Source organism: Amblyraja radiata, chromosome 3, assembly GCF_010909765.2.
Source record: "Amblyraja radiata isolate CabotCenter1 chromosome 3, sAmbRad1.1.pri, whole genome shotgun sequence".
Classification (NCBI taxonomy): Eukaryota; Metazoa; Chordata; class Chondrichthyes; order Rajiformes; family Rajidae; genus Amblyraja; species Amblyraja radiata.
Window position 1 is genome coordinate 21,105,711 of NC_045958.1, and position 14,230 is coordinate 21,119,940.

General features: G+C 42.9%; 1 protein-coding gene across 1 annotated transcript in view; it reads left to right on the plus strand.

Moving 5' to 3' along the window:
• Nucleotides 1–14,230, plus strand: part of mcc (MCC regulator of WNT signaling pathway) — a 142,553-nt gene that overhangs the window by 119,175 nt on the left and 9,148 nt on the right. Inside the window, 4 exon segments of the mRNA XM_033017440.1 lie at nt 1,165–1,348; nt 7,055–7,089; nt 7,092–7,288; nt 12,929–13,129. Coding sequence (XP_032873331.1) covers nt 1,165–1,348; nt 7,055–7,089; nt 7,092–7,288; nt 12,929–13,129 — 617 coding nt within the window.

Sequence of the window (14,230 nt, forward strand, 5' to 3'; positions counted from 1 at the left end):
CTGATCTTATCATGGCAGGTGCCTTTGTCCATGATAGGATTGGTAGACAACCAATATATAGTCCTTGTGGAGACCGTTCTATCCTCAAATGAAAGGCACCTTCCATTTTGGATAATAATGCTAGACGGGGAAACATTTACAACTAGTTTGGCATCATTAAGGCACTGTACTCTCTCATCATCAGCAGCAAGGTATAATGTCACATCAGTAAGTCATGATTTATCATTTCCACATCTGCCATTCCAGACAAACTGGGGATCAACCCTGGTTCAATGAGTTCAGGTGCAGCAACTAAAAATTAAGTGTCACATAGGTGGAACTGCAGCATAGGATTACATGCATGCTACATAGCATGAATTTGTCAGCTAAGAACCTGACTCCATACCTCATATACAGCCGTGTTTCCAGAGACGATATTCTATACCCAACCATAATCTGCTGTTTTGTCATAACTATTCCTACAACACTGTAAGCTAGGGTACTGTCTGATTCACCTCTACCCCATTGGGGACATTGGACTTTGTTTCTACTACTGGTGTGCTACAATGCTGAGAATTATATTCTGCATTCTGTATTTTTCCCTTTGCTCTACCTATTGTAGTTTGGGTTCATTGTATTTGTGCACAGTTATTATCTGATTTGATTGGGTAGCATGCAAAACCAAGCTTTTTGCTATACCCTAGTATATGTGACAATAATAAATCTAAACCCAATGGAAATGGGAATGAATGGTCGAAATAATGGTCTCCATCTGGTTCCAAATTCAAAATGAGCGCAATCCCCTTTGGTTCACTTTCAAACGGTTGCTGTGAAGAAGTTGAGTTAGGTCGTTAGGGGTGCAAAATTTGTGGAAGGGCTTGAAAAAAAAAAGATTTTGGTATTCTCTAAATTTAATTCAAGCATTCTATTTTTGAATCTTGACCACAATACTGCCTTCTGGAAACTCATTTATCTCAATCAGGAACCTGTTGGTGGTGAAATTAATTTGCAGTTCTAAAATATGGCAGCACATTACTCCCAGTGAAACGATAAACGTAGATTACATAACTTTCTGCAAAATTGGGTTTTTTAAATTATCGTGGTGGGCATCATCTATTATATAATTTATAAAGTAAACAAACTTTCAGTGTTTCTACTAGAAGGGTAAAAGTATTCTCATCGCAGGTGATCAAAAAGGTGAAGAAAACAAAACAATGATGTTAAAGAGAGCGCATGACTGCAGGAAGACAGCAGAGAATGCTGCAAAAGCACTACTAATGAAACTTGATGGTAGCTGTGGTGGAGCATGCACTGTGACAGGATGCAATATACAGCCTTGGGAAAGTCTGTCTTCGCACAGTCACACCAGGTAAATAGTTCCATTTTAAAATCTTGTTTTGGCTTGCATTTGGACATTTATTTAAAACTAGACCAAGTGCAGACCCGTTGGGCCCGGTCCACCAACACAATATTCCACCACTCACCCATAGCCCCCAACGCAATATTCCACCACTCACCCATAGCCCCCAACGCAATATTCCACCACTCACCCATAGCCCCCAACTGCGCAAACGCGGCTGGCGGGTTCCCGTTGTGACGCCAGAGATCCCCGTTGTGACGCGAGTTACGGCAACCCTCCCCCAACTGCACAGGCGCGGCCGGCAAGTGGGAGCGCGACTGCGACGTGTTAAAAGTTTAAAATGGTAATAACTTGTAAAATATAAAATCAATGTGAACGCATCTCCCTCTTGAATCCCCTATGTCACTCCTCCATTAACCTCCCTCTCCCCACCCTCCACCAACCCTCCTCTGCTTCCTCCCCTCCCCTCCTCTCTCTTCCCTCTCCCCTCCTCCATTATCTCGCCATCCCTCTTCCCACCCCTATCCTCCACAATTCCCTCATCCCCCAGCACTCCCTCCTCTCCTCTTCACCCTCCCTCTTCTTTCCCCTCTCCTCCTCCCCTCCCCACTCCCTCCCTCACCTCTCTCTCCCTCCCTCTCCTTTCCCCTATCCTTAGTCACTCCCTCCCTCCCACCATAACCCCTCTCCCCTCCCTACCCCCTTCCTCTCCCTCTATCCCTCTCCTCCATGCTCCATGCCAGAGATCCCCGTTGTGACGTGAGTGGGATTGTTGTAACCTATACTTTGTGGTTTCCATTCTAAATAAGAATTATTCAGTCTAATTAATTGAAACGATTTGATTTTGTCCTGCTCACAATTGCCAGAGATCCCCAGAGATCATAATGTGGTATTCTGATATAAATCTTCAGTTACTGTAAATTAATGCAACCATGACTATATGAAGCTCGTGGCTGAATGCAAATGCAGAGCAGCACAATAAAGAGGTTGTTATCATTGTTGTCATACTCACACACCATGAGAATTTGCCTATGCTGACCATGATGCCCCATGTACACTAGGAGAAGGACTAAGTGAACTTTGTTGCCTTCCACCACAACGAAGAATGCAGTGGTGGATGAGTTAAATTCTATTGTGTATTGTGTGTTCATTTTAAGTGTATCGCTGCTGGCAAATTTATTTCACTGCACCTTCGGGTGCATGTGACGAATAAAATTGACTTTGACTTTGATCATTGTCTTGCTGTAGAATGAACCACCGGCCAATGAGTTTTGAGGCATTTGTTTGAACTTGAGCAGATAGGATGTGTCTATACACTTCAGAATTCATTATAGACAACATAGACAATAGATAATAGGTGCAGGAGTAGGCCATTCGACCCTTCGAGCCAGCACCGCCATTAATTGTGATCATGGCTGATCATCCACAATCATTTATGCTACTATCGTCAGCAGTTGTATCATCAATGAAGATAAGTGAGCCAGTTCATTCAGCAGCCATACATGCCCAGGCCATAACACTCCCACCACTGTGTTTCACAGATGAGGTGGTAGGCTTTGGGTCTTGGGCAGTTCCTTCTCTCATCCATACTTTCCTCTTGCCATCACTCTGATATGTTAATCTTTGTCTCATCTGTTCACAAGACTTTTTTCCAAAACTGTGGTTGCTCTTTTAAGTACTTCTTGGCAAACTGGAACCTGGTCATCCTATTTTTGCAGCTAACCAGTGGTTTGCATCTTGCAGTGTGGCCTCTGTATTTTTGTTTATGAAGTCTTCTGCGGACAGTGGTCATTGACACATCCACATCTGACCCCTGAAGAGTGTTTCTGATCTGTTGGACAGGTGTTTGGGGATTTTTCTTTATTATAGGGGGAATCCTTTTGTCATCAGCTGTGGAGGTCTTCCTTGGCCTGCCAGACCCTTTGCGATTAGTAAGCTCACCGGTGGTCTCTGTAGTGTCAGATTTTTATATCGTTCAAGGAATCTTTCCTCTAGCCACTATGATTGAAGACATGGGTTCAGATAATCGAAACGCATTCACGAGCTCTCCACGCAACATTCAATGCCGTCGAAAGATAAATCTTCAAAACACACTCTTAATTAATAGTTTCTTTATTGTTGTAGTAAAACAGTAAGATATTCATCCAAACTTCTTCTTACTTAAGTACATTTTGATCTTACTCATAGTCAAACTCGTGCATGGTGGAAACCTGTGACCTCTCCCCCATGCTTCTTCAAACTAAACTAAAAACTACTAGGGCATCTGCACGAGAATCTCCAGCCGCAAACACGCCTCCGACTACATATAAATCCGACCCACATAATTACAGGCAGATAAAATTTACAGGTAACTGGTTATAGTTATAACATACTGAGTTAACCTACTACACTTTCTTCTTAATGATGTTCCAAACAGTTGATTTTTGTAAGCCTAAGGTTTGGCTGATATCTCTAAAAGTTTTATTCTTGTTTCTCAGTCTCATAACAGCTTCATTGGCGCAACTTTGAGAGTAGGGAAGATTCAAACAAGAGGACATGACTTGAGAATTAAGGGACAGAAGTTTAGGGGTAACATTAGGGGGAACTTCTTTACTCAGAGAGTGGTAGCTGTGTGGAATGAGCTTCCAGTGGAAGTGGTGTAGGCAGGTTCGATTTTATCATTTAAAAATAAATTGGATAGGTATATGGACGGGAAAGGAATAGAGGGTTATGGTCTGAGTGCAGGTAGATGGGACTAGGGAAAAAAAAAAAGTGTTCGGCACGGACTTGAAGGGCCGAGATGGCCTGTTTCCGTGCTGTAATTGTTATATGGTTATGTGGTATTAACTTTGGAAGACCAGATACGACCTTGGTAAGGCCATCAAAAAGGCCAAAAGGGACTTCTGCTCCAAACTGGAGGACGAGACAGATGTTCGGCAGCTGTGGCAGGGTCTGAATGCAATCACCTCCTACAAGGCAAAACCAGGAGGCAGCTCGAATGCCGGTGTAACATCACTCCCTGACGAGCTCAATGCGTTTTACGCACGCTTTGACAGGGAGAATACTGATGTGCCTTCCCGATCCCCCATTCGCTGTGATGGCATTTCAGTCTCAGTCACAGAGGCCGATGTCAGGAAATCCTTCAGAGGGGTGAACCCCCGAAAAGCACCTGGACCTGATGGTATACCCGGCCGTGTTCTAAAAACCTGTGCGGACCAACTGGCGGGAGTTTTTACGGACATTTTCAACCTCTCACTTCTGAGGTCTGAGGTCCCCACCTGCTTTAAAAGGCCATCAATTATATCGGTGCCCAAGAAGAGTAAGGTGACGTGCCTCAATGACTATCGACCAGTGGCACTAACGCCGGTGGTGATGAAGTGCTTTGAGAGGTTGATCATGGAGCAAATCAACTCCTACATCGACAAAAACCTGGACCCACTGCAGTTCGCATACCGCCACAACAGATCAACGGTGGATGCGATCTCGCTGGCCCTCCACTCCGCACTGGACCACTTGGACAACAAAAACTCATATGTCAGGCTGTTATTCATTGATTACAGCTCGGCATTTAACACAATCATCCCCTCCAAACTGGTTACCAAACTCGCAGAACTGGGTCTCTGCGCATCCCTCTGCAACTGGATCCTCGACTTCCTCGTCCACAGACCACAGTCTGTTCGTATTGGTGGAAATGTGTCAGCCTCAATAACAATCAGCACGGGAGCACCTCAAGGCTGCGTGCTCAGCCCCCTGCTGTACTCATTCTATACCCATGACTGCGTAGCGAACCACAGTGCGAACTCCATCATCAAGTTCGCTGACGACACCACTATTGTGGGGCGTATCACTGATGGGGATGAGTCAGAGTACAGAAGAGAGATCGAGCAACTGTCCATATGGTGCCAGCGCAATAACCTGGCCCTGAACACCAGCAAAACCAAGGAACTGATTGTGGACTTTGGAAGGAGTAGGAGGGCGACCCACAGCCCCATTTATATCAACGGGTCGATGGTTGAAAGGGTCAAGAGTTTCAAATTCCTGGAGGTGCACATCTCTGAAGATCTTTCCTGGTCCGAGAACACTAACGCAATTATCAAAAAAGCTCATCAGCGCCTCTACTTCCTGAGAAGATTACGGAGAGTCGGATTGTCAAGGAAGACTCTCTCTAGCTTCTACAGGTGCACAGTCGAACACTGCCCAGTTGCATCGTGGCTTGGTTCGGAAATTTGAGCGCCCTGGAGAGGAAACGACTACAAAAAGTAGTAAACACTGCCCAGTCCATCATCGGCTCTGACCTTCCTTCCATCGAGGGGATTTATCGCAGTCGCTGCCTCAAAAAGGCTGGCAGTATCATCAAAGACCCACACCATCCTGGCCACACACTCATCTCCCTGCTACCTTCAGGTAGAAGGTACAGGAGCCTGAAGACTGCAACAACCAGGTTCAAGAATAGCTACTTCCGCTCAGCCATCAGGCTATTAAACCTGGCTCGGACAAAACTCTGATTATTAGCAACCACTTTCTGTTATTTGCACTACCAGTTTATTTATTCATGTGTGTATATATTATATCATGGTATATGGACACATTTATCTGTTTTGTAGTAAATGCCTACTATTTTCTGTGTGCTTAAGCAAAGCAAGAATTTCATTGTCCTATACAGGGACACATGACAATAAACTCACTTGAACACTTGAACTTGGTCCTCATGTTGATAAACAGCAATAAAAGTTTCCGAAGGTGATGGAAAGACTGGAGGAAAGACTAGGTGCTGAGAGTTCTCTTATACCTGCATTAAGGAGGCAAATTAAACACACCTGAGCAATTACAAACACCTGTGAAGCCATGTGTCACAAACATTATTGTGCCCTGAAACACAGCTGTAATTTCTACATGGTGAAACCAAAATATATAAAAATACCCTTAAATAAAATCTGATAATGTGCACTTTAACCACATGTGATTTTTTCAATTACAAATCTCAAATTGTGGAGTACAGAGGCAAATAAATAATGATGGGTCTTTGTCCCTAACATGTAAGTGCTTCATCTTCAGTGACCCAAGTAAAATCCTTATCGTGGGTGTTATCTGTGTGGAGCTTGCACATTATCCGTGTAATGTGTGTATTAACCTTGGGTACTCTGTTTTTCTCCTACTTGCCAGTGACGTGCTGGTTAGTATTGTGATTAGCTGTTATAAATTGCCTTTAGTTATGAAGATAATGGCTGGAAAGGAGGAGGGGATATGGGAAAGGAAAAATGAATGGCCTGATTCCAAGCTCTGTGACTGATATATAGAATGGCATAGTGTTTTGTGTGTTAATGGGTGTGGGTGGGAGAAGAGAGTAGTGGGAAATAAGTGAAGGTATGGAATTGCTTTAAATGCCAGCATGGACACACATGGCTGATTTTTTTTTCCAGTTTTAAGATTTAATGAAATCTTGTTGGAGGGGTTTTTTTATGTTAAATAAGTACGGATTTTCACACTATCTGTCATAAACATTAAAGTTTAATGCCAGTAAGCCTGTGGAGTGCAGAACATTGCTAGATTTGGCAAAGCAACACTGCAACTACATTTCTGCACACAAAATGCTATTTAATAGTAAAGAATAAAATGTGTCCTATTGTGCAATAATGCTTACTCATTACGTTATTTATAAATATAATTGCCAAATTATAAAAAGTATGAATATTTATTTTGAAATATTTCCTTGATTCATTGTTTTTGTCTCCTTAGTACTACAAGTTCAACTGCTAGTAGCTGTGATACAGAATTACAAAAGAAGATGAACAGAGATTGAAGGATTATGTTCAGCAACTAAAGAATGACAAAGCAGCAGTTAAGCTGACTATGTTAGAACTGGAAAGTGTTCATATTGATCCACTTAGTTATGACATTAAAACGCGGGGAGACGGCCAACGACTTGATTTAGAAAATGCAGTTCTAATGCAGGAGCTCATGGCCATGAAGGTGAGCAAGAATTTCACTATTTTTGGTAGTTTCGTTTTAATTGCATTTAAAAAGCTGTTGAGATATATTTTTGCAAGCCAATATTCTTTTGGCCGAGATATTGCTACTTGGGGGTCTGCCATCTGCGCGTGCTGCTTGGGTAACTGTTTGTCTTGCACTTAATTGATTTAAATACACAGTCCTGGCCCAGAGCATTCTGGACCTGAGCTAAAGTGATGGATAAGGATCATGCAAGTGAGCCAAGAAATCATGCCAAGAAACTGCGGAGAAACCTTCAACTGAAGCAAAGGATTTAGATCAGATTAGTTTGGCATACACATCAGGGTGAAATTAAATTCCTTGCTCGTTTAAAGATCAAGGAATAAACAATATGCATGGTAATACAATTGATGATACAAATAATGATAAATTTGGTGTTGTGATAAACAATACTAAAGTCCAATTATTGAATAACCGAATGAGATGGGAGTTCAAATGGTGAAAGTATGTGACAGCCCTTCTGTGAAGGGGATGTGAAAGAGGTGCCCAAAACATCGCCTATCCATGTTCTCCAGAGAATCTGCCTGACCCGCTGAGTTATTCTAGCACTGTCTCTTTTTGTTGGAGTATACATTTTGCCGAGCAAAACAAAGGTAACCATAAATAATGGCTTTTCAATTTTTTGTTCCATTTCAGTTGCCATTTTGCACTGCTGTTCTTATCCCTTGATCCACCTCACATTTGCGACTAAATAGTGTCGGTGCTTCCTCCGATTTTTATTCCCTAAATCACACCCCTTTCTATTTCTTTTAAAATAAATTCTGCTGTTCCCTGTAGGAAATAAAGCAAATAGGGTATATGGTTAAAAAGGATCATGGATTTCGTACCTTTACCGATTGAGACTTAGAATATGACAGTGGTATATAGGAGCCTGAAAGACTCTAGAACTATAGATAAGATTTAGCATGGTGGGCTTCTCTAGAAGGTTCTATCACATGGGATCCAGGGATAGCTAGCCAATTTGATATATCGCTGCCACATATGGTCATGAATATTCAATTCATAAATAAACTTCATAAGGCCCCTCATACATATACGTTTTGATAATGATCTAAGGAAATATCTTCATCAATACCAGGAAAAAAAATCCAGTAAGATAAAGATAATACAGTACAGTAAAGATCCCATAACGGCCGTGTGGTTGGTGTCCATTGTCACAATGACCGTTATCAGGGTTGGTGCCTCCGTAAATTAAATCACGGAGGCTCCAAACCTCTAATGCTTTTCAAAAACTCAACGAGGTATCCTACGTTAGTAGCGATTTTTGGACAAGTTAATCATTTTTTCTTATTTTCTGATTTAATATATCAAAAACTTTGTGGTGTCAAAAACTCAACGACCTTTTACGATATATTTTCCAATTTGTCATCTATATCAATGATATGAATGCATGGCATGGTTACTATGTTTGCAGATTGCATTAAAATAGAAACATAGAAACATAGAAATTAGGTGCAGGAGTAGGCCATTCGGCCCTTCGAGCCTGCACCGCCATTCAATATGATCATGGCTGATCATCCAACTCAGTATCCCGTACCTGCCTTCTCTCCATACCCTCTGATCCCCTTAGCCACAAGGGCCACATCTAACTCCCTCTTAAATATAGCCAATGAACTGGCCTCGACTACCCTCTGTGGCAGAGAGTTCCAGAGATTCACCACTCTCTGTGTGAAAAAAGTTCTTCTCATCTCGGTTTTAAGGATTTCCCCCTTATCCTTAAGCTGTGACCCCTTGTCCTGGACTTCCCCAACATCGGGAGCAATCTTCCTGCATCTAGCCTGTCCAACCCCTTAAGAATTTTATAAGTTTCTATAAGATCCCCTCTCAATCTCCTAAATTCTAGAGAGTATAAACCAAGTCTATCCAGTCTTTCTTCATAAGACAGTCCCGACATCCCAGGAATCAGTCTGGTGAACCTTCTCTGGACTCCCTCTATGGCAATAATGTCCTTCCTCAGATTTGGAGACCAAAACTGTACGCAATACTCCAGGTGTGGTCTCACCAAGACCCTGTACAACTGCAGTAGAACCTCCCTGCTACTATACTCAAATCCTTTTGCTATGAAAGCTAACATACCATTCGCTTTCTTCACTGCCTGCTGCACCTGCATGCCTACTTTCAATGACTGGTGTACCATGACACCCAGGTCTCGCTGAATCTCCCCTTTTCCTAGTCGGCCACCATTTAGATAATAGTCTGCTTTCCTGTTTTTGCCACCAAAATGGATAACCTCACATTTATCCACATTATACTGCATCTGCCAAACATTTGCCCACTCACCCAGCCTATCCAAGTCACCTTGCAGTCTCCTAGCATCCTCCTCACAGCTAACACTGCCCCCCAGCTTAGTGTCATCCGCAAACTTGGAGATATTGCCTTCAATTCCCTCATCCAGATCATTAATATATATTGTAAATAGCTGGGGTCCCAGCACTGAGCCTTGCGGTACCCCACTAGTCACTGCCCGCCATTGTGAAAAGGACCCGTTTACTCCTACTCTTTGCTTCCTGTTTGCCAGCCAGTTCTCTATCCACATCAATACTGAACCCCCAATGCCGTGTGCTTTAAGTTTGTAAACTAATCTCTTATGTGGGACCTTGTCGAAAGCCTTCTGGAAGTCCAGATACACCACATCCACTGGTTCTCCCCTATCCACGCTACTAGTTACATCCTCGAAAAATTCTATAAGATTCGTCAGACATGATTTACCTTTGTAAATCCATGCTGACTTTGTCCAATGATTTCACCACTTCCAAATGTGCTGCTATCCCATCTTTAATAACTGACTCTAGCAGTTTCCCCACTACCGATGTTAGACTAACTGGTCTGTAATTCCCCGTTTTCTCTCTCCCTCCCTTCTTAAAAAGTGGGGTTATGTTTGCTACCCGCCAATCCTCAGGAACTACTCCAGAATCTAAAGAGTTTTGAAAGATTATTACTAATGCATCCACTATTTCTGGAGCTACTTCCTTAAGTACTCTGGGATGCAGCCTATCTGGCCCTGAGGATTTATCGGCCTTTAATCCATTCAATTTACCCAACACCACTTCCCGGCTAACCTGGATTTCACTCAATTCCTCCAACTCCTTTGACCCGCGGTCCCCTGCTATTTCCGGCAGATTATTTATGTCTTCCTTAGTGAAGACGGAACCAAAGTAGTTATTCAATTGGTCCGCCATATCCTTGTTCCCCATGATCAACTCACCTGTTTCTGACTGCAAGGGACTACATTTGTTTTAACTAATCTCTTTCTTTTCACATATCTATAAAAACTTTTGCAGTCAGTTTTTATGTTCCCTGACAGTTTTCTTTCATAATCTATTTTTCCTTTCCTAATTAAGCCCTTTGTCCTCCTCTGCTGGTCTCTGAATTTCTCCCAGGCCTCCGGTATGCTGCTTTTTCTGGCTAATTTGTACGCATCATCCTTCGCTTTGATACTATCCCTGATTTCCCTTGTTATCCACGGATGCACTACCTTCCCTGATTTATTCTTTTGCCAAACTGGGATGAACAATTTTTGTAGTTCATCCATGCAGTCTTTAAATGTCTTCCATTGCATATCCACCGTCAACCCTTTTAGAATTAATTGCCAGTCAATCTTGGCCAATTCACGTCTCATACCCTCAAAGTTACCTTTCTTTAAGTTCAGAACCATTGTTTCTGAATTAACAATGTCACTCTCCATCCTAATGAAGAACTCAACCATATTATGGTCACTCTTGCCCAAGGGGGCACGTACAACAAGACTGCTAACTAACCCTTCCTCATTACTCAATACCCAGTCTAAAATAGCCTGCTCTCTCGTTGGTTCCTCTACATGTTGATTTAGATAACTATCCCGCATACATTCCAAAAAATCCTCTTCCTCAGCACCCCTGCCAATTTGATTCACCCAATCTATATGTAGATTGAAGTCACCCATTATAACGGTTTTGCCTTTGTCGCACGCATTTCTAATTTCCTGTTTGATACCATCTCCAACTTCACTACTACTGTTAGGTGGCCTGTACACAACACCCACCAGCGTTTTCTGCCCCTTAGTGTTTCGCAGCTCTACCCATACCGATTCCACATCCTGCAAACTAATGTCCTTCCTTTCCATTGCGTTAATCTCCTCTCTAATCAGCAACGCTACACCACCTCCTTTTCCTTTCTCTCTATCCCTCCTGAATATTGAATATCCCTGGATGTTCAGCTCCCAGCCTTGGTCACCCTGGAGCCATGTCTCCGTGATCCCAACTATATCATAGTCATTAATAGCTATCTGCACATTCAACTCATCCACCTTATTACGAATGCTCCTTGCATTGAGACACAAAGCCTTCAGACTTGTTTTTACAACACTCTTACCCCTTATACAATTATGTTGAAAAGTGGCCCTTTTTGATTTTTGCCCTGGTTTTATCTGCCTGCCACTTTTACTTTTCACCTTGCTACCTATTGCTTCTACCCTCATTTTACACCCCTCTGTCTCTACGCTCACACATTTATGAAACCCTTTCCCTTTAACTCCATCCTCCACTATCCCATTCGACACCCCACCCCCCTTATTCAGTTTTAAATCACCCGTGTAGCAGTGGCAAACCTGCCTGCCAGAATGCTGGTCCCACACCTGTTAAGATGCAATCCGTCCCTTTTGTACATTTCCCCCTTACCCCAAAACAGATCCCAGTGATCTAAGAATCTAAATCCCTGCCCCGTGCACCAGTTCCTCAGCCATACGTTCAGGTCCCGTATCTCCCTGTTCCTACTCTCGCCAGCACGAGGAACTGGAAGCAAACCGGAGATAACAACCCTGGAGGTCCTGCTTTTCAGCATTTTTCCGAGCTCTCTAAAGTCACGCTGCAGAATATTCATCTCCTTCTTTCCGACATCGCTTGTGCCGACATGCACTACCACTTCCGGATGTTCACCTTCGCCCTTGAGGATTTTCTGCACTCTGTCCGTGACATCTTGGATCCTGGCACCAGGAAGGCAGCACACCATCCTCGCATCCCGTCTGTTGCCGCAGAAACCCCTGTCCGTACCTCTCACAATGGGTGGTATCGTCAACCGTGAAGAGCCCCTCTGCCCCGTCCCCTCCCTCCCCCCTCTGTGCCCTGCCCCTCCCTCACCTTGTCTGCCCCCAGCCTTCCCCTGTGATGCCGCATTTTGGTTATTTTGTTGCAATCATTTTTTTAGATGGTTCTGTCAGACATTCATAAACTATTAGAAACTAGCTCACAAAATTAGTATGGACTTTGGAACACGTCAAAGCTTCTAGGAGCAGGTTATCCTTGGTGTACCATTGGAGGCCCTGTATCCCCCATGGCCATGTTGCTGAAGCAAGCCAGTAATGTAGACCTCCATATCAGGCCTAGGCAAGTATTTGTGTGGGGAGACCCAGGGTTAAAAATGTGGACGAATAAGATTCAACTCTGTGGTATAGTCAACAAGATTTCTACATTTTTAACCTCTGATATTGTTCTAATGAGATGGAAGTCTCCCTTCTCTATAACTGTATGTAACTTTAAACTACATTCAACAATTAATGTGGAGTGAACAGCTGATACCTTGTGATACCTGAAGATTCGTGAAACTTAATGCTTTTGTTATTTGAAGGAGGAAATGGCAGAGCTGAAAGCCCAGCTTTATTTGATGGAGAAGGAAAAGAAAGCACTTGAATTGAAGCTTAGCACCCGAGAAGCCCAAGAACAAGCCTATTTGGTGCATATTGAGCATCTGAAATCAGAGGTTGAAGAGCAAAAGGAGCAACGGATGCGATCTCTCAGCTCAACCAGCAGTGGAGGAAAAGATAAACAAGTAAAAATAAATTTCACCATTGCAAGAAGAGTGATATATAGATGCCACTTACAAATGAAGCTTTCAATAAACCAGACTCAGAGCTCAGTCTGATTTACTGAGGCTGACTGCAATATTTTCCTCAATTGTCATCTTTGCTTGTCTTTTAATTATTAACCATAAAAGCCCATTAATTTTCTTTCCATTGGAATTTTTATGATTTGGCATCATTTACTTCTTGTCACATACACATATGACACATTTGCATAAACTGCAGAAGAAAATGCATTGGGAAGTAAATTGCAAATACATGTAATTATTGTTAAAATATGATTTTTAATATTTTAATTGGTGGTGGTCTCAATGATTGAGTCAAAAGATAACCAACCAAGCTCTGTCCTGTTAGATATTTTATTTTTGGTGTGTTTCAATGCACTTCAATCTACAGTCACTCTTCACACAGTTTCCAATGAGCAATCCTTTCATCTCCTCAGTTTTGATTGTAGACTTTGCCAAATGTATTTTGACCCTGCTGAAATCCTTTACTATCAAACAGAACTGGCTTACTGATGGAAGACAAAGGGTTGTGATGAATCTTCAGACTGGAGGTCTGTGACCTGAAGCGGCAACACAAGTAGATAGAGTGGCAAAGGAGGCATAATAATAATAATAATAAATTTTATTTATGGGCGCCTTTCAAGAGTCTCAAGGACACCTTACAAAAATTGAGCATGTAGAGGAAAAACATGTAAGGGGAATGAAATAAATAGTAGAGACATGACTAGTACACAAAGTAAAGACAGAATTCAATACAAAACACAGTATGAGGCAATTAATGCACAGATGAAAAGGGACAGGGACGTGGGGCTAAGGATAGGCAGAGGTGAAGAGATGGGTCTTGAGGCGGGACTGGAAGATGGTGAGGGACACGGAATTGCGGATCAGTTGGGGGAGGGAGTTCCAGAGCCTGGGAGCTGCCCTGGAGAAGGCTCTGTCCCCAAAACTGCGGAGGTTGGACTTGTGGATGGAGAGGAGACCGGCTGATGTGGATCTGAGGGACCGTGAGGGTTGGTAGGGGGAGAGGAGGTCAGTGAGATATGGGGGGGCCAGATGGTGGAGGGC